Source organism: Nansenia antarctica, assembly GCF_963989245.1.
Source record: "Nansenia antarctica genome assembly, chromosome: 3".
NCBI lineage: Eukaryota > Metazoa > Chordata > Actinopteri > Argentiniformes > Microstomatidae > Nansenia > Nansenia antarctica.
Window position 1 is genome coordinate 27,273,855 of NC_137688.1, and position 23,131 is coordinate 27,296,985.

Sequence of the window (23,131 nt, forward strand, 5' to 3'; positions counted from 1 at the left end):
CATTTATACTAAAAAATGACATGTAATGGGACCAGTTCATCTAGGAAATAGCTGAGCAGTGTGCAGGACAGGCTCGTCACTGATGGACGGTGAAGAGCTCAACACTTCCACGCAGGGCAGGACAGGATTTATACTGTGACAAACACCACCAAATGTAACTATGTGCTGTGTGTTTGACAACATACAGTGATGAGGTCATTTAATTGACAAGGCTACTGGCAGTGCTTGGAGGGGGAACATGAATGCCCAGAGGATGAGAAGGCACATGGCTTCAGTTTGTCAGTTTAACCCTTATGCACACAGCACCATTATACTGTGCTGCTAATTTTCATGGCAGGACGTTTCTGCACACTCAGGATCAGTTCTGGTATGCTCTGATGAAAGACATGAAAGCTAAGCTTTAAAACTGCATGTTCTGCGTGCTCGTACAGAGCTGGGCAAAAAAGTGATTAAGTACGCTGCCCCCTCTGCCTGGAATACTCTCCAGAATGACTTAAAACTAAAATAACTAATCAGTTATGATGCTTTCATAACGATCTTAAAGGACTTAGAAGGTGAAAGTATTAGAAATTGTCATTGCTTTTAATTCAGTATCTGTGCCCGTCCAAACCTGCTTTTAATTTCTTATTTCTTATTCTTATTCTTATTCTTATTCTTATTCTTATTCTTATCTTATTATCTGTGTATTGAATGTATGACTGTGTCCTTGTGCTGCCCCTCTTGGCCAGGTCCCCATTGAAAAAGAGATTCCTTATCTCAATGAGGTCACCTGGTTAAATAAAGGTTAAAAAAAAAGAAGAAGAAAAGCAGTAAATGTAAATGTTGCATTGATCCTGAGTTGTGACGGTTGCTGATCTCCTGCACCTCAGCTACAGTCGTCCTGGTCCAGTTCTACAGGGCCATCATAGAGAGCATCCTAACATCTTCCATCACTGTCTGGTACGAAAAGTCGTACGAACAGCTGAGCGGATCATCGGCTGCCCTCTGCCTCCCATCACAGACCTCCATAGCTTCAGATCATTGAAGATTACGCAGGCTTGCCCCGCGGTGGTGTAGCGGTCTAAGCACTGGCCACTAGTGCAAGCTGCCCACCGGGGACTGGGATCGAATCCCAGCTCGCCAGATCCGGATATGGCTGGGGCACACACGGGGAGCGGCATATTGGGCGGCCGCTCCCGAGGGCGGTATAGGAGTATTTCCGGACAAGGATCCGTCGCGCAACAGCGCCCCCCGGGGTGCCGGAATAACGGTGCTGGGCTCAAGGAGCCAGTCAGCTAGTCTGCCTGGCGGCCTCCTCTGGGATTGCCGGCCACGGGGTCGTGCGGCGGATCCCTCGCAATAGGCAGGGGATAATTGGATGCTAGGTTGGGTTTAATTGGCTACCAAATTGGGTGAAAAAGGGATAAAATCTGAAAAACAAATAAAAAAATAAAAAAGAGTACGCAGGCTTGTGGCTGACCCCTCACATCCAGCTCACAGCTTGTTTGAATGACTCCCTTCTGGACAACGGTACAGGGCCATCAGGGGCCTCATTTATTAAAAAAGTACTTGAACGTCATCTTTGACTTGCACGTAAGCACATTTTTCTAAACGGACGTAAGCATTATTTATAAAACGGGCTGCGCTCGTTTAAAATTGCGTACGTACTTAAGTCTATAAATACCAAATATACTTGAGAATGAACTTTGTATTTACGCCCTCTGATAGCGGCTCAATTATAGCGCTGAATTAAGCCAAGTGTCATCGTGGACTTCAGGAGGAAAGCATCTGAGGTCCAGCCCCTGCTCATCGATGGAGGGAGCGTGGAGAGAGTCTCAACTCTCCGATTCCTGGGGGTGCACATTCAGGAGGACCTGTCCTGGAGGACCAACACAGCAGCCACCATCAAGAAGGCACAACAGCGGCTCTACTTCCTGAGAGTCCTCAGGAACTACCACCTCAGACAGGAGCTGCTTGTGACCTTCTACCGCTGCACAGTGGAGAGCATCCTCACCTACTGCATTTGCGTGTGGTTCTTCAGCTGCACAGCCGCAGAGAGGAAAGCGCTACAGAGAGTTGTGAGATCGGCCCAGAAGATCATCGGCGCCCCCCTCCCCTCTCTGGAAGAGCTGTACAACACACGCTGCCTCAGGAAGGCCTCCAAGATCTCCAGGGACCCATCCCACCCTGGGAACGAACACTTTGTTCGGCTGCGCTCAGGCAGGCGGTTCAGGACCATGTTCGCACGAACAAACAGACTGAAGCTCAGCTTCTACCCTAGGGCCATTCAGGCACTGAACACAGCAAAGACCTAGGTTCTAGGCCCTGGACAATCTAGACAATTTGATGGCAGCTACTAGATTGTAAACATAAGTGCAATATTGTAATACAACTGTGAACATTCTAAACCTGCTAACTGCGACACTTTAATGAATGTGCAACAAGTATTATGTGCAATACGACAACCCACGTGTACATAAGGTTCAGATATAGGGAAAAGTTAGGATATTTATAGCATAGCATAGTGTACAGCACAGTGTTTTATTGTATAGTATAGTATAGTAGATAGTGTACATAGCCTTATTTATGTCAACCAGCTCTTTTCTCTTTTTTGTTTTATCCTTGGCTCTCTTGTTTTTAGTCTTTTTTCCAAGCACCAGGGGAGCCCCCCCTCCTACATTTCGTTGTATGGTACCTGTACTGTATTAATGACAATAAAGACCATTCATTCATTCATTAATTCATTCAAGTGAGCGGGAGAGGGCAGAGAAGGGTGGCTTCTCGGTAATGCGGGGTACACACATAAGGATTTTCTGGCCGATTTTGGCCCGATTTTCCCCCTTCCGACCAAAGACAGAAAACGCCCGATTATCAGATGGCTCTTAACATTTTCCTATAACAAAATCCTGTGGTGTGAGGTGTGTTAAGAGTCAACCTCTCCCGACAACCTGCTCGGAAAATGGTTGTGGCCGGCAATCAAATGTGTTCAATACTTACGACCAGAAATCCTAGGGTTGCGAGATTTTTTGGCGGAATTAGCGGTTTTAGACTGTGGTTAGGGTGGAAAATGTCATTCCCATCTGGCAACCCTGCTCGCGAGTCCAACTATGACGTGGCTGGAATGTAGCCAATCAAGAAGCGAGTTGACTTCTTCTTTTCGTTATTCGGCACTTTATTTACCCTGTCGCACATGGTTGTCTCGTACAGGTCAGTCAGGGTACTACGTTAGATAATAATAATAATAATAATAATAATAATAATAATAATAATAATAATAATAATAATAATAATAACTTTATTTGTATAGCGCTTTTCCTGCAAACGTTGCGGCTCAAAGTGCTTTAATCATTATATAATCTTAATTTAATTATTTTGTAATTTAAAGGCAATATTAAAAGGATGGGTTCACGCGAGATTTCTGACTTGGGGAACGAGACTCTAGAGACCAAACATTCAGTTCACAACACAACGGAAGTGTTCTGGGGGGAACGATAAGTGGAACGGACCGGAGACGTGTTTTTGAATAAGTTCCGAAAAGCAGTTCTGAAGAGGTTCTGGAGTGAAGAGGCGACATAAAAGGTACATATTATATTTCTTATCAAAATATCGCTCGTTTGGAATGCCCTTCAACGCATTTTCAGGGCTGTTTGATTGATTGATTGAAAACTTTATTAGAAGATTTGCAGGAGTAGGTACATGAAAGTACATATTACATACAAGGTCAACTAACAGGATAAAAACCCAAGAAAGCCACTGGCTTATTTCAATTGGGGTCCTTGATTCTCAATTCATCGTTACATGTAAGACAGACAAAAAAAAACTAGTACTATCTAAGATAATACAGACAAATAACTAGTACTATCTACAAGATAAACATACATCCATCATGGGAAGCACAATATAACAAAACATTAGGTATGTACAGCGGGTAGGACAGGTGGGGACATACACCACAGGTGGGGGCGGGGGACAAAACACAAAGTATGTACAGTGGGTAGTTCGGGTCTTTTAATCTGATTTTTGATTTAGAGGGTCCAGTTACGGATTGCAGCCTCCTGTAAATGTTTTTTTAGAGTGGTTTTGAAGGTGGGCAGTGTTTTGCACTCCTTTAAGATTATAGGAAGGGCGTTCCACATTTTTACTGCATAGTTTGCAAACGAGTTTAACCCCTTGTTTGTGGTGCAACACGGTTGAACGTGGTTCGTGGAGCTTCCTCTGGTATTGTATGTGTGGACGTTGTTCACTTTTTGGAAGTATGTTGACAGGTACTTGGGTGTCTTTGTGGTGTAGCGTATCTTGAAGACCAGGCCCAGTGCAAGCTGCTGCACTCTGTCAACTACTCGTAGCCAATCAAGGCTCAAAAAATGAGCAGCTGTTAGATGTGTCCTAGGGTTGAGGCCTAGCAAAAGCCTAACCAGTTTATTTTGGGCTGTCAGGAGTCATGTTTTTTGGCCTTTGTGGTTCTATAGTACCATGATGTTACGGCATAGTCGAAGTGACATTGAATGAGAGCTCCTGATAGGGTCCTCAGTGTGTTTTTACTGACAAGTGAGGATATCCTGTACAAGAATCTAGTTCTATGGTTCACTTTTTTGATTACTTTTGCTGCCATTTTATCTCCGGAAAGATTTGCCTCTAAGATGGAGCCCAGGTATGTAATATCCTCTTTTCTTGTGATATTAATGTTACCCACTTTTATTTTGAAATTTACAGCCTTTCTGAGTTTAGATGGGGATCCGTATAGGATGGTTTCAGTTTTACCTAGGTGTATTGATAGTTTATTGTCAGCTAGCCAGATGCAGATTCTACTCAGTTCAGTGCTTAGCGCTTTTTCCACCTGCAATATGTCCCTGTCAGAGACCAGCAGAGCCGAGTCATCCGCGAACAGGAACAAATTGCAATCACATGCTGATGACATGTCATTCACATATATTAGGAACAGTAAAGGTCCCAATATGCTTCCTTGTGGAACGCCGCAGGTCACTGGGAGGGGGGGGGGACAGTGTTCCGTTCACACTAACCACCTGTTCCTTCCCCTCTAAGTAGGATTGCATCCAGCTCACCGATGTTCTATCGAACCCAATTGCTTTCAGTTTATCTAACAATATGTGGTGATCTGTCGCATGTGTCAACAGCCTTCACAAGCTATGGCTAGCCATAACCATTGTTAATGAATGAATTCTATCTAAACTGAAGCCAACTTTCAGAGTGGGAAAGTGCTGTGTTCTGATCTCAGGCTAAAATAACCCCAACACGTCATCGGAGAATTTCACAATGTAATTGTGCATCACCTGTCAGCAGCTGAGTTTGACAGCTGTAGCCGATCAGCTAATTATTGCTAGTTTTGAGTCCGACGTCCCATTGACATATCAGCCAAGCACAACTATTATGCTTTAACTCTCCCACTTTTATCTTGCCAGCTTGTGCTTCTCATTATTATCTTTGGGGGTGGTGAGAAGCTTGTGCAGTGGAGGGATTCTTTATTGGGAATTAGCCGTTGGATTGTATTCAGACATAACGTAGGCTGGTTCTGTCAAGGATCACAGCCGACTGATGCACTCTCCCCTCCCGCGACGGAGGGTTATCAGCCTGGCTGGGGTTCCATACTATAATTGTGTTAATATTAATTTTAATACTATAATTGTGTTAATATTAAATAATAAACCATATCAATGCCTGTCTTCCAGGCTGCCATGTTTTGTCCTTTCTGTGGCCAAGATCTGGGGACTGTTCAAGTCTTCTGTGGCTCATGTGGCAAAAATGTACAGTTTTTGGCAGCACCTGAAGGCAACAGTGAGTAGACATGATGATTGTATTTGTGTTTGTTTGCAGAATATGGGGTACACACTTTTGGGAATACTAATGCAATAGTTGTCAGTATGGAAGCCTACTTTCCTGAATGTAAGATTGAGGTCATGATTAGATTGTAGACTCATTTATTAGAAACGTAACAGTTATATAATAATTTTATACAATTTCTCGATGCATATAATTAAACAGTTGGGTATAGGGAGAGTGTTTTTAAGTCCCACTGCCATGGGGTAGAAACAGGTCTTATGGCCTGAACTTTTGGTCTTGATAGACCTCAACCTCTTACTAGCAGGGAAGGGGTTCAAACAAATGGTGTTCAGGGTCAGAGGGGTCTGCCATAATCTTTCCTGCACTTCACCTGGTACTCAATAAGTTAAGTCCTGAAGAGAAGGCAGATCAGATGATGTGCTGCAGCTTGTCCTAGCAGAAAATGTTGTCTTTATTATATTTTTCTTTCTTTTTGTTTATCAGGCTCAGCATCAGACAGCCCCACAGAAGAGGATCTGATTCGAAAGTACTTCCATGATGGCTACAGCTACGATGAAATTTTGGATTTCCTGGCAACGACTCACAATGTTCAAATGAGCCTTCGCTCTCTGAAGAGCAAATTGAGAAGTTTCTCTTTGTGCAGGCAAACAAATTACTCTCCTGTTGCTACTGTATGTTCTGCCATACAAGAAGAGCTGAAGGGACCAGGCCAGCATTATGGTTACCGTTCGATGTGGCAGACATTGCGTCAGAAGTACTCTCTGACAGTGAGTAGGGATAACGTCATGGCTTTGATGAGAGAGCTTGATCCGTCAGGAGTTCAACTTCGTGCAAGACGAAGATTTGTAAGGAGAGTTTACAGCTCCTATGGACCAAACCATGTCTGGCATGTGGATGGCTATGATAAATTAAAACCATACGGTTTGGCCATTAGTGGCTGTATAGATGGCTACTCCCGCAAAGTGCTGTGGTGTGGAGCAAGCAACAATGACCAAAACTACCTGCATTATGTCTCCGAATGTGGGGTCATACCAATGCGGCTTCGCACGGACTGTGGCACTGAAAACGTCACAATGGCGGCAATCCAGTGTGCCTTAAGATCTTCACACACCGATGACTTTGCTGGGGCTGCCAGTCATATGTATGGCTCCTCAACAAACCAACTAATCGAAAGCTGGTGGTCATACTTCCACAAACAGAGGTGTCCTCAACTTTTTAAATATTTCTTACACCCCTAGTAGGGAACACAGTATATCTTAAAATACCCATGGAATTTCATTCGTTCTGATTACTTGGTGGTATCTAGTTGCTGGAGCGTTGATTTCCATTCCACTGAACTGATCAGAAACACCTTAAAACACAGAGGGACCCCTTCTATTTAGTAAATACCTTTTGTGGCACTGCAGGTTTTTCTGTTGATTGATGATCATTATGCAAATTCTAAATCCATTACATGGAAATGCATCACCTACAACAAACTACATCTCTAATTTGAGTGTTTTTTCAGATCTCAATTCTGGATGGACCTCATGAATGACCTGAGGGAGAGCGATTTGTTCAGTTGCAGTCATGAGCATACATGCCTAGTGCGGTTTGTGTTCATGGGTGTGCTACAGCGGGACCTTGATGAATGCAGGGAAAAGTGGAACACACACACCGTCAGACCAGTCTCGTTGTCCATCTGGGAAACCAGATGTCATGTACAACCTGCCTCACAGGTTTGGTCCTATCAATTCAAATTATTTTTGTACTTCTACATTCACAATTCACATGTACTTCTAATTGTCTAAAATGCAATCAACTGTAGTTGCCTGTTATTTTGCAAATTATTTTGTTAATTTATAAGACATTTATAACAAAATGTTTTAATGAAAACATTACACAGTATAGAGTTAGTGTGCCAGTTAACTGTTACCCACAGGTTTGGCGGAACTGACTGTGGGTTCAAAGTCCCACCACACGAACTGGGCCAGTTTGTTTCGGAGTCTACCTACAGTCCATGTGGAGATCAGCATCTCCAGGGACACTTTGAGGACCTGCAGAGAAGGGCTGGTCTGATGCAGGCCTTGACCTGGCAGTCTGGTGTACAGAACTATATCAGACTGAAGAACATGGCTGATATGTCATGATATGTGAGTTCAAATTTCAAAGTTAACCCTTTAACTACTGAAATCTAGTTAAGCCAGTTTAGTTTACTGTAGTCCAAACCCTGGGGAATTTTGTATCCCAAAGTCCATGTTGTTCTGAAACTCATTGTAAGTCATGGCCATCTGTATCTCTATTGTATTGGTGCAGGTTCTGCTCATTGGGAAGCGTGATGTCCGCAGAAAAAGCAGTTTGGGTGGTGGTTGGATCCCAGAGGGAGGCAGTGCGTCGAGTCCGAACATGAGGCGAACATGAGGATGTCCTGGAGGAAGATTCCTGTTTGTTTCTCTGAAAAAAATAGATTTAGTTTAGTTGTAAAATATAATATTTCAATGGAACTGCCAGCAATAGAAGATGATATCAAGATGACATAATTAAAAGATCTGGGGACTGTTCAGGTCTTCTGCAGGGTAGGGAGAGTGTTTATGATGAGATAATTAAAATAAACCTTCTGTGTCAAGAAGATAGTCTCTCCAGAATCCGAGTACACAGGTTTCTTCCTGTCGCCTTGTGCACCCTGCTTCACTGAGCTGAACCTCAAAGATGTCTTCTAATGTTTCAGCTGTTAGATGTTGAGCATTGAGCACAAAGTTGTTACTAGCTAGTTTCAAACTAGTTGTTTACTAATTTTGGTTGCACCACGCCAATCTTTTGCCAATCTTAGCTAGTAAATACTCAGTTTTGGTAACTGTTTTTTGTTTCTCTACTGTAACATAACCAGGTACATTAATAATAATAATGAAAGGTGCTGATTGGCCGAAAAGGAGTTAGATCAATCAGCGCTCGATTGCTCTTCCTTAAGGACCCGGATTATGGCATGAGATATGTGCCACTAGAATCTGAATCTGAATTACTGACTTTGAATTGCTCAATTTGAATAAAAAAAATGACGTTGAATAAAAAATAAAGACTTTGGATCACATAATTTGAATTTGTATTGTTTAACTTGAATAACTGAATTGAATACAAATTCAAATTATGTGATTCAAAGTAAAACATTTTATTCAAATTGAGCAATTCAAATTCAAAGTGAGTAATTGAGATTCAGATTCTAGTGGCACAGATCTCTGCCCATAGCACGGAGACCAGATGATGGCATCACCTTTACAAGTCTCTACCTGATGAGGTGGTCCTTGCAGGGGAAACAAAGCATGCAATTGGAAAACCAAAACCAATATCACAACCAATAGTTTATGCATCTATAGTATCATCTTATTTATTTACATAATTAGGTTTGAGATTGAAAACAGAAAAACGTCATGGATATAATGCAATACTTTACATTTAAGTGTTCCAATTCATCCAATACAATTGTTAGCAACACATTTGGTGTTTCCAATGTAAAGTCTCTATGATAATACACTTAACAAAAATCACAGAGCATGTAGTTATTTATACAGTATGACCCATACAGATTAACAATCTGTAGTAAATCCTGTGCCATTTTCAAGGAGTCATCAATAGTGTCACAAATAACTCTCCATTTTGGGGCCGTTCGTCAATACGTTCTGAGCGCCTGAGCACACCCAAGATGCTCTCTGGAAGTTCAGAAATTCAGAGCACTATGCTCTGGGAGCCCTCAGAGCACACCCTGGGCGCTGACTGAAAAGACGGTTTATCCGAGCATTTGAACATTCCAATCTAAAAATGGCAGAGGAAGTCATAGCTAAATGCGATAGGTGCGGCTTGATTGGTACTCTAGCCAGTATTATTCAACACATAAATCTACGTGTAAGGTAATAATCATGTTTATACATAGGATGAATTAACGTTCAATTGAATGAATTTTAAAAGATGAAAATGGCAACATCTTCACTGTCAATAATATTGGCGGTCACCAGTGACATGATGGTAATGTTATCATTGGTGTCAGCAGAGTTATAGTTAGTTTGTAAAGACTTTAACTGACTGTTAGTAAATTAACCGATTTCAGAGTGCTCTATGACATTGAAAGCAGAGCGCTGACATTGAAACCAGAGCAGATTTTTTGAGTTAATTTACGAGTGCACCCGTAATTGATAAACCAACACCATCTTCTGAAGTGCAAGACCTTGTGATCTTGTCATTCTCCTCCAGGAGTTTCAGCTGGAAGCAGCGTCTTTTCCAGAATGTTCCTGAAAAACAAACACAATTCGATAATTGTGACAGGTGGAACCATACAGTAATGTGAAAAAATTAGGACACCCCATGAAATATTTATTATTTTTAAAGAAATATGGACATATAAATATTTGATCTTCTTTTAAACAGCATCTATAGATAAAGGTGATGTAATTGAACCAAAAATAAACAATTCCTACTGAGGAAAAAGTTAGGAAACCCAATGCCCTAACAGCTGGTATTGGCCTTAGGCTGAAATAATAAATTAGACGTTTCCGATAACTGTCTTCAGAATTCTTTCAGCTGTGTAATGTTTGAGGGGTGTCTTGCATGCACAGCCCGTTTCAAATCACCCAACAGCATCTCAATAGGATTAAGATCCGGGCTTTGACGTGGCCATTCCAGAACTCTCCATTTCTTCCTTTTGAGCCATTCCTTGGTGGATTTCCTGTAATGATTTTGGTCACTGTCCAAAACGGGCCTCATTTATAAAGCTTGCGTACGCAAGTTTGACGCAAATTTTGGGATTTATTAAAAAAACTATGTGACATGAAAATGCAAGTCCGGTGGCAGAAGAATGAAACTGGAGAAACGGCTACCATTGTGTAAAATAGATTGAAATATTACCTCTCACGTATTGGAAAATGTGCGCAAAATTTTGAGTTGATTGTGATTTATAAAGGGAAACAGGCGTGGGACTGGTGTGCGCACCATTTTATAAATCTGAATGTGGGAGTGCGTAAACGTTCTTGCTGCTTTTTACACCAGTTCTATGCAAAGCTTTATAAATGAGGCCCCTGGTGTTTGTCTAGATGTTCTTTTGCAAACTTTAGTCTTGCCCTGATGGGGGGGTTTTGACAACAAGGGTTTCCTCCTTGCACATCTCCCGTGAAAATCAAACTTGTGCAGTCTCTTTCTGACGGTAGATGCATGTACTTTGACATCAACTGTGGCAAGAGATACCTGTAGGTCTCGTGATGACATTTTAGGATTGTTGGAGACATCTTTAAGCATCTTGTGGTCTGCTCTTGGGCTGAACTTGCTGGGACGGCCTGACCTGGCCATGTTGGCAGTTGTTTTAAATGTTCTCCACTTGTAGTGGAGATCTTTTTACATCCCTTCCCAGACTCATACGCCAACCTTCTTTCTGAAGGCCATAGATAGAGAACTCTTTTGATTTCACCATGGTGATACCACCCACTTCAACAATCAAGAGCAAACCAAACTAAGGGTGTGTTCTCACTAGAACATTTGCTTCACTTGGAATTGGAGTTTAGGATAAAATTCGCTTCGCTCTGCGCCGGTTGGAGCTGTGAGAATGCTCATTCGAATTTGCTCCCGGAACAAACAACCAACTCATGCTCCGCTTGAAAAGGGTGGTTTCGCTCCGATTAGAAACGACGCATCGGGGCTGTCCATAGGAAAACAACAGCGCATGCATGTTCATTTTTTCTGACCAATCAACTACCACGTCTGTTGTTTAGATTGCGTATGTTACTTCGTTTACATAAAGGGCTGTGAGAACGCAAATCAGAGAAATAATTTATGCAACAATGTTGCGAAGTCATCCACTTGCTCCGGGTCATGATTCAGACTTTCATGTGAGAACATGACCTACATGTCTGAGGTTTAAATAAGACAGCCTCCTCCAAAATCCTTTCTAACAATGTTCTAATAATTTGCACCTGATGTGGTGCACTTGATTCTAATTGTAGTCATTTTAAGTTGTAATAAATGTGGGGGTGTCCTAACTTTTTCCTCAGAAGAACATTTCAATTCTATTAATTACATTTTACAAATCATTATTAAAATACTTTCAGTTGTATATGTTATATTACCTCAATGGTTTTCATGGAGTGTCATGTCCTATCTTTTTCACATGATGGTATACACAACAAATAATAACATATATTGTACACAGTGAAGAAACACACACAACACAATTAATAGGTGATACTCAAATGATTAAATCCCAAAATAAACAGAACACTTTACCATAAACTTCTGATAATGGGATAGGCTGCTACAGTGTTGGTTTCTTGCTTCCTCCTCTTCTGCATAGATGACATTACACAGGTTGCAGAAGTAGCCCACAACAGGACGAATAAATTCCCTTCCTGTAACAAATATATAGTAAGAAAACATTATCAATGCGCCTGCCAACACCAGTCCAAAGAACACAGAAGTTAAATGAGCATCTGGCACCACTAAGGGGTGAGGTTTCTATATAAGTTAAATGAGCATCTGGCACCACTAAGGGGGGAGGTTTCTCTATTCCTCTTGGGTTTCTCACCTCACCCGCATTAATTAAAGTTTTGTACAAATGTATCATTTTGATTTATTTTAGGTTTTTGGCAATGGCACTCTGCTTTTTCTTGAGTGCAAAATACTTTTTATACTTCAAAACAACAGCAAATAAGTTCTGGAATGGACTGAGGAATGGTATTGAAACATTTGACACCATTTCTCGTACCATTTCATACATTACAATGAGCCCGTTCTACCGCCACCAGCCTCCTATGCTCATCACTCACCAACAGGGTTGTTGGGCTGGTATGACTCCATATATGTCTCAACATGATCTGGAACTGTCTCAAGCTTCTCTGGCCTTGGTTCAGCCTCCTTCTCTGGTGTGGTTACCACCTTATCCTCTGAGGTGCAGGCCTGCTTCTCCTCTTCATCAGCACAGACATCCTTTGGACCATCGCAACTCACATCCTGAAAAATAGATTGAATAGCTTTTATAACAGCACCATCTACAACAATAACAAAGCAACATTCATAACAAATAAGACTTCAAATAATTTGGGTGAGGTTCCATCATTTACAAAACAAGGTAGCCCGCACTCACTTTTCATTGCTCCAATTTTAATTTATCAAGCAGCAAGTAAAAAAGACGTTTCGACCGTGAGGTCTTCTTCAGTATAAAAGGAAACAGAAAACAATGTATTTTTTATACAAATGTGACATTGACAATCATTAGCCCCACCTGGTGTGTTGGAGCACGTATCAGTGTAGACATGATTTAGAACAAGATTCACAAAAAGTTACATGATTACCTAGTATTGTTTTTTTCTTCTTTTTCTTTTTTATATAAACATACAAAATTTAGAAAATACACCTCTCCAAGGAAATCAGATCCTAACTTGATTTCGACCTTCATGTTGACTACATCGCCAAAAACACAAACAAATTTTCATAGACAGGCTATACTCAAATTTTCATAGACAGGCTATACTCATAGACCCTCTGTTTTACAAAAAGGGCCTGATATCGAAGTCTTCATTTAAGCCTACAGGTGCCATTGTTTTCAAGTAGTCAATCCACCACACTTCTCTTTTTAGGAGAAGATTATCTATGTCACCTCCCCGTCTGGGGTAATGCACTTTTTCAATTCCTACATATCTTAAAGATGAGACATTGTGCTTTTCCTGTTTAAAGTGTACCGCTACTGGACTTTTCTCGTCCCCATTACGAATAGTGCTCCTGTGTTCCGCAATGCGGGTCTTTAAGGCCTGTGTAGTTTTTCCGACATAAGCTTTTCCACAGGGACACTTGAGCATGTAAATAACATGAGTAGTTGAGCAGGTTATTTTTCCTTTTATTTTAACCTGTTTTCCTGTAGTAGGATGATAAAAGAAATTACATTTTTCCGTAAAGTGACACTGGGCACAAGACCCACAGCGTCTGTTCCCATCAGGTAAATCATCTAAGAAAGTATGCATTTTCTTGGGCAGCAAGTCAGACTTCACCACAATGTCTCTAATATTAGGTGCCCTTCTATACACTAGACGGGGGGGTACCTGAAACGATTTATCTAGTGTTGGATCCGAACTCAGTGTGGTGGATTGACTACTTGAAAACAATGGCACCTGTAGGCTTAAATGAAGACTTCGATATCAGGCCCTTTTTGTAAAACAGAGGGTCTATGAGTATAGCCTGTCTATGAAAATTTGAGTATAGCCTGTCTATGAAACTTTGTTTGTGTTTTTGGCGATGTAGTCAACATGAAGTTTGAAATCAAATTTGAATATAGCCTGTCTTTGAAACTTTGTTTGTGTTTTTGGTGATGTAGTCAACATGAAGGTCGAAATCAAGTTAGGATCTGATTTCCTTGGAGAGGTGTATTTTCTAAATTTTGTATGTTTATATAAAAAAGAAAAAGAAGAAAAAAACAATACTAGGTAATCATGTAACTTTTTGTGAATCTTGTTCTAAATCATGTCTACACTGATACGTGCTCCAACACACCAGGTGGGGCTAATGATTGTCAATGTCACATTTGTATAAAAAAGACATTATTTTCTGTTTCCTGTTATACTGAAGAAGACCTCACGGTCGAAACGTCTTTTTTACTTGCTGCTTGATAAATTAAAATTGGAGCAACGAAAAGTGAGTGCGGGCTACCTTGTTTTGTATTAATATTACTGCACTGTCAGTTTTAGCTCAGCACCGAAGACAGGAGGATGTGCGATATTTTTTCTTCCATCATTTACAAACATCACTAAATTCCAGAAATTAAATACAAAATAACTACCAAGATGCACAAATATAGTAAAAGAACACAGGTTTACCTTGTCTTCGTCCTCCTTTTCATCCATGGATGGCACATCCGTTTGTTGACACTCCTCCGATTGGGCAGTTTTCTCGTCCTTTGTAGTCAAGTCCTCTCTCTCAGTGGTCTTAGACTTGGGATGTGATCGGCTGTTGCGTTCACTCCTCCTGCTGCTGCTGCTCCTTCTCTTGCGCTCTTTCTTCCGCCCGCTATCAGAGTCAGAGCCAAATTCAGGCACCCACCTGGAAAACAAGATTGAGCATTTTACTCAGACATGGTTAATAATGATTCCCCTTTATCTGGATTGCCACATTACACCTTGGTGCATATACTGCATATTGAAGAGGAAACAGTGACATATATATATTCAAAGCTTCATGTTGATTCATTGCACAATCAATAATCAGGCCGTCTATGTTACTTACCCTGTAGTAAGCCTTTGATATTTTCTGGACAACTGGACATACAATCTTTCACCATTGAAAATAACATCCTTTAGCGCCAAGACAGCAGTAAATGCGTCAGCAGAGTTCGACATCTCAATGAAGCCCTTTAAAAACCATGGTTAGATGTCAAAAGGAGTTTTCAATTCTGGAATTGCATTTCACTGGCAATTAAACTATGCAAATATATCTAATCTAGACAGAAATACTGCAATGTTTGTAGTTGTAATGTGATTGAATCAATCACATTACAACTACAAACATTGCTATATTTTTTGAGTAGTTAAGTTTTATTGCTCTATTAAAAGAGCGTACCTCTCGACGACTGCGAATGAGGAAATAGCGTGCCACTTTCCCATAACCCTTAACGAGCCTCAGAAACTTGGCATCTGTATAGAAGCCATTGGGAAGCTTTGTTACATAGATGACTCTTGCAGAAGAGGTCTGAAAGAACAAGAATGTATGTCCATTACAAAACACAGAACCTCAACGAAAGCAGCTGACAAAAATGTAGTCTTCATGTCCATACCTATCCATTGTATATTTAGCAGATTTATTGATAACGTTTACTTTTTACAATCTAAACTATATATCGATAACAAGAGGAACAGACCTTGCGGACCGTGGACACATTTGTTGATTTCTCATCTGCAACATTTGTTGATTTCTCATCTGCAACAAAGTCAAGAAAGAAAACAAGATCTTACAATTTTCAAGTCTTGATTGTAAGAAATTATCAGCTCTTTCAAACTCAAACAACTCACAACCATTGACTATACAATATTCAATATACATGCATACAAATACAATGTGTGTTAAAGTACCATGGTCATCTGACAACTCTTCATCTAGCTCATCTAAAGTGATACATGTCTCAAGGCTGTCAGGGAAATCTGGCTCCTCCTGCGTGTGTAGAAACAATGGCAGAGTAGAAACATTGTACAACCATGCATACACAAATCCACAATAAATTACACAACACATATATTCATAGATCTGAAATGTATGTTACCTCATCATCATCATCATCATCATCTGGAGCAGCTGCATTGTCGTCCTCACCATCCCCCTCTTCTTGTTGTTCTTGGGCTGCTGAGAGCTTCACTGTTGGATTGGCTGTCTCAGTTGGAGAAGATGGGTTCTGGGAAGGCTCTGTTGGATTGGCTGTCTCAGTCGGAGAAGATGGGTTCTGGGAAGGCTCTGTACCTTCAGCAATTTCTTCTTTATTGTCCTCCCTTTTCTCCTCCTCCACAGCTTCAGCTGCCTCTGAGGGACAACCCTCCGTAGCTTCGGCCAATGCCTTCTCTTCTGTCACTTCCTCTAAGTGTTTAGCCTCAATGTCAACCAGGGATTCTATGGACTCCTCTTCCAACTTCTCCCCTGTCACTTCCTCCAAGTGTTTAGCCTCAATGTCAACCAGGGATTCCATGGACTCGTCTTCCAACTTCTCCCCATCCTCCCCAATCACCTCCATTCCTTCTATGTCGCTGTCCATATCACAGGTGTCAGTGGCCTCTTCCTCCCTGCTTTCCTGAGACATGATTTTGTCATTCTGATTGTCGTTGGCTGTGTCTTTGGGTTCCTTCACAGTTGCAGATGAGGCCTCCTTGGTTGGAGAAGCTTGAGAGCTAGTGAAAGGATCTGCCTTATTCTGCTTGGATTCTGTTTTGGCAGGACCTGCAGACTTCTCACTGGACAAGCTCTCTCTGGTATGGGAGCGTGGGCTCCTGGCGGACCGATCAGTGCGATCACTGTGTTTGCTTAAGGACCTTGATCTGTTTTTCCCTTGACTGTTTGACATCTCTCTTTCTGTGCAATGACTGCCATCCTTTCTACTGCTCTTTGAATGTGGGGAGTCTCTCCTGGTGCTGTGGGTCCTCCTTCTGGGACTTGGGGTCCTCTTCCTCTTTGTCGCAGATCTGTCTTCAGACTTCCTGTCAGTAGTCATGTTCCTGTTTGAATGGGCAGAAAGTTCAAAGTTTGACATTAAAGACAACGGCTGCTGTTGAGCATAAATTCAACACTCCCAGAAGTTCAGCAGTTCAAACACAGTTCAAAATATATTTTTACTTAAATATTCAGTAAAAAAAAAAAGAGGAAATAGCATGACATGGAAAACCACACTTTTAATAACTTACTTCAGTGTGTTGTACTCTGAAGAGAAGGTTATTCTAACAGCTATGCCCTCAACTTTGAGGGCATTGGACGAGTAATGTTCCACCAGCTTCTGAGCGTCCTGTGCATACGTCATCTCCACATACGCCTACAAACACAAAAGTGTCAGTTAGCAAATTCTACTATAACCACCAAACAGAAAAGTAAAAGATTGGTAAATATATAGCCCGTACCCGAGTAGGTAGGAATAATGAGTACTGGACAGATCCAAAACGTTTAGCAATGGCCATCAGCTCAGAGTGCCACTCAGTACCAGAAGGTACAGGGGAAAAGCTAACCACCCGGGAACTCTGAAACAAACATTTACAGAGTGAACCAATGAAAAACTATGAGTGAGATTGCATGATTGTTACAACTTTTGTGTTTACCATCTATCAACAATCTAGTTTGTGTTCATCTTGTTCACCAGCGCAACTCAATCTGATAATGGTTTGCATGCAAATGACATGGAATGCAATGGAAACTGTGCCAGACTACTAATTAGGTAGTTGTTTTCACCTGTTGCAAACATTGCCTTTACATCTTGTGAAAAAAGAAAATATATATTTTTAAAAATCATACAGCTTTCAGATATGTCTGCAATGAAATACCTTAACATGGCTCACTCATCTTACCTGAAGGAAATTAAATGTAGATGACACAGAGAAGGACACTTGTCTTCCTTTTTTCATCACTGGATTATTGACGAAAGCGTCAACGAGATCCTCTGCCTGGCTAGTTGAGCCCATCTCCACAAATGCCTGAAGTTAAAACAAATATTTGTAATTGATTGACATTTTTAAAATGATAAATTAAAGTGCAAAAGGAATCCGTTTTAAAACAAATCAAAATCAATACTTGTCTTACCAGTGCAGGAAACATAATCATTTTCACAACTTCCCCAAACGGTTTAATTAAATCCTTCAAATAATCTTCAGTGACAGACTGGGCAGCAAATTTGGCACAAACCACTTTGCCACTCCCCTGAAACACAAAAGTAATTGAAGGGGAATTTGGAGCATTATTGGCATGCGTACAGTATTACCATAATTTCTAAGCAAGGCGAAAGAGAAACAATACCTTCTGCTCTTGGACCTTTTCTTTTCCTCCTCTTTTTGAATTGCTATTTGATGTTTGGCCTATTGGACGGTGTAAAGTTAAAGTTACCGTAATGTTTATATAGGCCTACATGTTTTAGCAACAATAGTACCATGCTTTTAAAAAGAGTGAGAGCAAGCGGATGCAGTCACGTACCAGAATACTGTGTGGGTCTCTGGGGAAGTCGAGCAGGTTTTCCTTCAACCTTTTGTCTTTCTGAGAGGTCATCAGGCCTGGAGAGATTAAATGCCAGGAGGTACCATAATACATTACCAAGCACCTTTGTACAGATCTCATTCATCGCCACACCTTGATTTATCTTAATTATAGGTTAAACTTTGGGCGTAGGCATTGATCTTACCATGTAATGTCACACAAACAATGATTTAGGATGCACATTCAAAACACAGATGCACTTACTTTCTGGTGGTCTCCATCCTACAATCCCAATCAGGATACCTTTAAGATAGGCACAGGGGTAAGAGATGGAAATATGGAAAGCTTAGAGATTTCAGTCATCAATCAGCTACGATGAAAATACTGGTTTGAAGTGTCATGTTGGTGTGGAAAAAGAAAAATGGACTACTCACAGTTGGAGAAGTGTGAGCTGTCCATCAGCATGTTGAGCTCCATTGATGTGCACAGACCAGTACTGCAGGGAAAGAAAACATTTCAAAACCATTGGTTGAACATGACATACATTCGCAAGTAATATAAACAGAGATTAAAATTCACATTTAAACCATTACCTACCTCCCTGCTTTCTGTGTTCAAACCAATAGCTGCTGAATCACAGACCCTTTGACAAAAGATCCAGATTGAACAAAAATAAGAGGATGTACTTACCTTTTCAGAGAGAACAGTAATATCACAGAGAGAGCATGAATAGGGATACGTCTGAGGAATTTCTCCATGGAAGTCATATGCAGCCTTTCGGGAGGGAGTCTTGAGAAGTGTGCTGGTCTTAGTATTTAACAAAGCTTCCTTATCAAGTCGTTCTGGCCGTTTGAAGTCTGCAGCTGGTGGGTACTTGTAATCAGCAGCTGGCTGAGAGAAGACGGGTGGTGGTTTACGGCTGCTTTCTCCTGGTGGTACACTGTAAGCAGGCCTTTCGTAGTTTGAATGTACACTTCCTGTATTACCGTAGTTGTAGTCAACAACGTAGCTAGATTGTGCACTAGGGGGTGTGCACATAACGTTACCAGTCTGCCTAGGGTTGCCCCAACGATCCTGCCAGCTGTGAACCTGTTTTGGTGGAAGGGGTTGGGATGAACGAAGGGATGGGTCCAACGGATACTCGACTAGTTGACAACCACTCTGCTCCAATGTACGGGATTGGGGATTGGCGGCAGGTGGACGAGTATGAGATGTGTAGGGATGAGACGTAGCTGAGTAAGACTGTGTCCCGTTCTTGTCCCTAATCTGCATAAGCAAGTGTGGAAGATTGTCCATGGTGATGAGATCCTCAGGCATCTTTGCTAGCAGAGCCAAGTCATTGGGTTCAACCCCACAGCTGTTGAGGAGGGTCATAGCTGGGTCCTCTGACCTCCGGGTGGAGTAAGACTTCACAGAGCCTCGGGATGAGGATGGGTAGGATGGCAGTGTAGAATGAGATGGCTCTTGGGATGTTCTGTAGGGATCATATTCTCCCAGGTGCATATCACCTGAAGCATTGTAAGTGCCTGGATCTTTTGTTGATCTTCTATATGGATAGTTGTTGTGAGACATTTTGGAAGGTAAACGTAGAGAATATCTGCAGACAAAGTGGCCAGGGAAAGGAAGAGAGGTCAAAGTGATAAGCTAAGGGAACTACATTACGTAAATCTTGATCGATGAAGCTGATTCCATGTTGTCATTGTCAAAAAGCATAGAAATTAATGGTCCTTATGCTGAAGGTGCTAAATTCAATAACAAGTTAGTGTACAACTGTAGTTACGAGCCTACCATCTAGTAGCAAGTCTGATTGAGACAAGAAGAGCATTCAGGGAATGGCAGTAGAAGGGCTGGTAACTGTAGAAGGGCTGGTAGTGGAGACTAATGGTTAGCCTATTGTACTACTAGTAGCTATAGCACTCGCTGCTCACCAATCCAAAACCAATATATGATGATGACATGATACCGTGGCTAAAACAGCTTATGCTAGCTAATGACATAAAATATGGACACATTAAAAGTGCAGTCTACACAGCTATACTACAATTAATAATGACAAAAACGCCTTTCAGTTACCAACTAGTTAGCCCGCTGTGTTGCTGAGTTGTTTTGGTAGCTAGCTTTGACGAAGGCTTGCAGACACTATTGCTCAAACAATTACCATACAAGCAATAACAAATTAGGAAGGTTAGCAAAGCAGTTTAACCACAACACAAAAACGGTGTTTGCAATGAACTATCTTACCTAAAACTGTAGTGGATACCGATTTGCGTAGGTTGATTTGGTAGCCGCTTCGCTTTGGAGCCACATACAAAATAAAATACAAACACTTCCGGGTCACGGAAAAGTCCCAAAGTAATACATAACAAGAAACTGATAACCCTGTATTTACTAATTTAATTTGATTTGATCTTTATTTATCTCGAACATTTCAACCATAAAAACACACACATTTGTAATAACAAAAATTAACAAAAAATAAATAATAAAAAAAATAAAATAATAATAAAATAAGATATAAATAAATAAATAAATATATCTTCCTAGACATGGAAGTAATAGTCAACAATGGTTTTGTTCGAGAAGGGACAGAAAGAAGCAAAGCTTATCTGGTCCTGCCCCTTCCTTACAATATCATATTATTATACAATAAATTATCTATCAATATCAAAAATAATATACCTATCCACTATAGCAAAAGATAACTAAATCATGACAAAGATACTAGTTCGCGTTATTTTCAAGCTCCTCTAACTTATATTTATCAAAGAATCCCTGTTTATATTTGCGTTTAAACATTTTAATAGTATTACTTGTTTTAATGGTTACATCAAGGCCATTCCAAATGGATACCCCACACAATAATTTATTGTTTTTTATTTAAAAAAAAGAACTGTCTAAACATTAACACAGACTCATATTTGTTGATATTCATGACATTTGTATAAAATGTGGGTTTTGAACATGTTTCACGGTCAAATAAATGCAGCTAATACAAATCACGGTATATTATTCCCGTACAGCGCAAAACCTAGTCTAGGCGTAGCGGGAAATATATTGTAGCAAATACTCAGAAGAGTCTGTACAATCAATGTCCTGTCATATCATGGGGCACTGCTTAATTGAAACTTTTGCTGGCCTTTTATTCCCCCCATACCATTGGCCACAGTGCAAATCATTGTATATTAAATACAGTGGGTTCGGAAAGTATTCAGACCCCCTTACATTTTTCACTCTGTCATATTGCAGCCATTTGCTAAAATCAATTAATTTCATTTCTTTCCTCGTTCATGCACACAGCACCCAATATTGTCAGAAAAACACAGACTTGGAGACATTTTTGCAGATTTATTACAAAATAAACACTGAAATATCACATGGCCATAAGTATTCAGACCCTTTGCGTATTGAGTAGAAGCACCTTTTTGAGCCAATACAGCCACGAGTCTTCTTGGGAATGAATGATCCAACAAGTTTTTCACACCTGGATTTGGGGATCTTTTGCCATTCCTCCTTGCAGATCCTCTCCAGTTCTATCAGGTTGGATGGTGAACGTTGGTGGACAGCCATCTTCAGGTCTCTCCAGAGATGCTCAATTGGATTTAAGTCAGGACTCTGGCTCGGCCATTCAAGAACATTCAGAGTTGTTCTGAAACCACTCCGTTATTTTAGCTGTGTGCTTGGGATCATTGTCTTGTTGGAAGGTGAACCTTCGGCCCATTCTGAGGTCGTGTACACTCTGGAAAAGGTTTTTGTCCAGGATATCAATGTACTTGGCTGCATTCATCTTTCCTTCAATTGCAACCAGTCGTCCTGTCCCTGCAGCTGAAAAACACCCCCACAGCATGATGCTGCCACCACCACGCTTCACTGTAGGGATGGTATTAGGCAGGTGATGAGCAGTGCCAGGTGTTCTCCACACATACCGCTTAGAATTAAGACCAAAAAGTTCGATTTTGGTCTCATCAGACCAGAGAATTTTATTTCTCAGAGTCTGGGAGTCCTTCAGTTGTTTTTTGGCAAACTCGATGCAGGCTTTCATGTGTTTTGCACTGAGGAGAGGCTTCCGTCGGGCCACTCTGCCATAAAGCCCCGACTGGTGGAGGGCTGCAGTGATGGTTGTCTTTCTAGAACTTTGTCCCATCTCCCCGCTGCATCTCTGGAGCTCAGCCAGAGTGATCTTTGGGTTCTTCTTTACCTCTCTCACCAAGGCTCTTCTCCCCCGGATGCTCAGTTTGGCCGGCCGGCGTACGGCCAGTTCGAGGAAGAGTCCTGGTCGTCCCAAACTTCTTCCATTTAAGGATTATGGAGGCCACTGTGCTCTTAGGAACCTTAAGTGCAACAGACATTTTTTTGTAGCCATGGCCAGATCTGTGCCTTGCCACAATTCTGTCTCTCAGCTCTTCAGTCAGTTCCTTCGACCTCATGATTCTCATTTGCTCTGACTTTACACTGTGAGCTGTAAGGTCTTCTATTGACAGGTGTGTGCTTTTCCCAATCAAGTCCAATCAATATAATTAAGCACAGCTGGACTCCAAGGAAGGTGTAGGCCCATCTCAAGGATGATCAGAAGAATTGGACAGCACCTGAGTTAAATATAACACTGTCACAGCAAAGGGTCTGAATACTTATGGCCATGTGATATTTCAGTGTTTATTTTGTAATAAATCTGCAAAAATGTCTACAAATCTGTGTTTTTCTGACA

The 23,131-nt window shown here is 41.2% G+C and overlaps 1 protein-coding gene across 3 annotated transcripts; it reads right to left on the minus strand.

The window, feature by feature from the left end:
- Positions 1–7,683: 7,683 nt before the first annotated feature.
- matr3l1.1 (matrin 3-like 1.1) lies at positions 7,684–19,498 on the minus strand. 3 transcript variants are annotated; one of them, XM_080525563.1, is made up of 19 exons: positions 19,120–19,498; positions 18,864–18,925; positions 18,694–18,732; positions 18,430–18,506; positions 18,256–18,314; positions 18,043–18,159; positions 17,811–17,936; positions 17,370–17,486; positions 17,160–17,284; positions 16,034–16,973; positions 15,846–15,924; positions 15,635–15,693; positions 15,337–15,465; positions 15,004–15,128; positions 14,598–14,820; positions 12,558–12,741; positions 12,019–12,140; positions 9,974–10,037; positions 7,684–8,211 (listed from the first exon to the last, which is right to left on the minus strand). In XM_080525563.1, exons 1-18 carry the CDS (start codon positions 19,465–19,467, stop codon positions 10,005–10,007), a joined length of 2,964 nt encoding a protein of 987 aa, XP_080381689.1. In that variant the 5' UTR covers positions 19,468–19,498; the 3' UTR covers positions 7,684–8,211; positions 9,974–10,004. The 3 variants fall into 3 exon arrangements, with proteins under 3 accessions (XP_080381689.1, XP_080381690.1, XP_080381688.1); XM_080525564.1 differs by lacking the exon at positions 7,684–8,211 and having other exon boundaries at positions 8,959–10,037; positions 15,846–15,921; XM_080525562.1 differs by lacking the exon at positions 7,684–8,211 and having other exon boundaries at positions 8,959–10,037.
- Positions 19,499–23,131: the final 3,633 nt, after the last annotated feature.

Bases quoted from the DNA above. Each gene is read 5' to 3' on its own strand.
- matr3l1.1 (XM_080525563.1), bottom strand. From the start codon at position 19,467: ATGTGCACACCCCCTAGTGCACAATCTAGCTACGTTGTTGACTACAAC. The intron at 18,926-19,119 runs GTAAGTACATCC...CTTTCCCTGCAG, and splicing joins TTACTGTTCTCTCTGAAAAG to TACTGGTCTGTGCACATCAA. The intron at 18,315-18,429 runs GTACGTGACTGC...ACCGTCCAATAG, and splicing joins GAGACCCACACAGTATTCTG to GCCAAACATCAAATAGCAAT.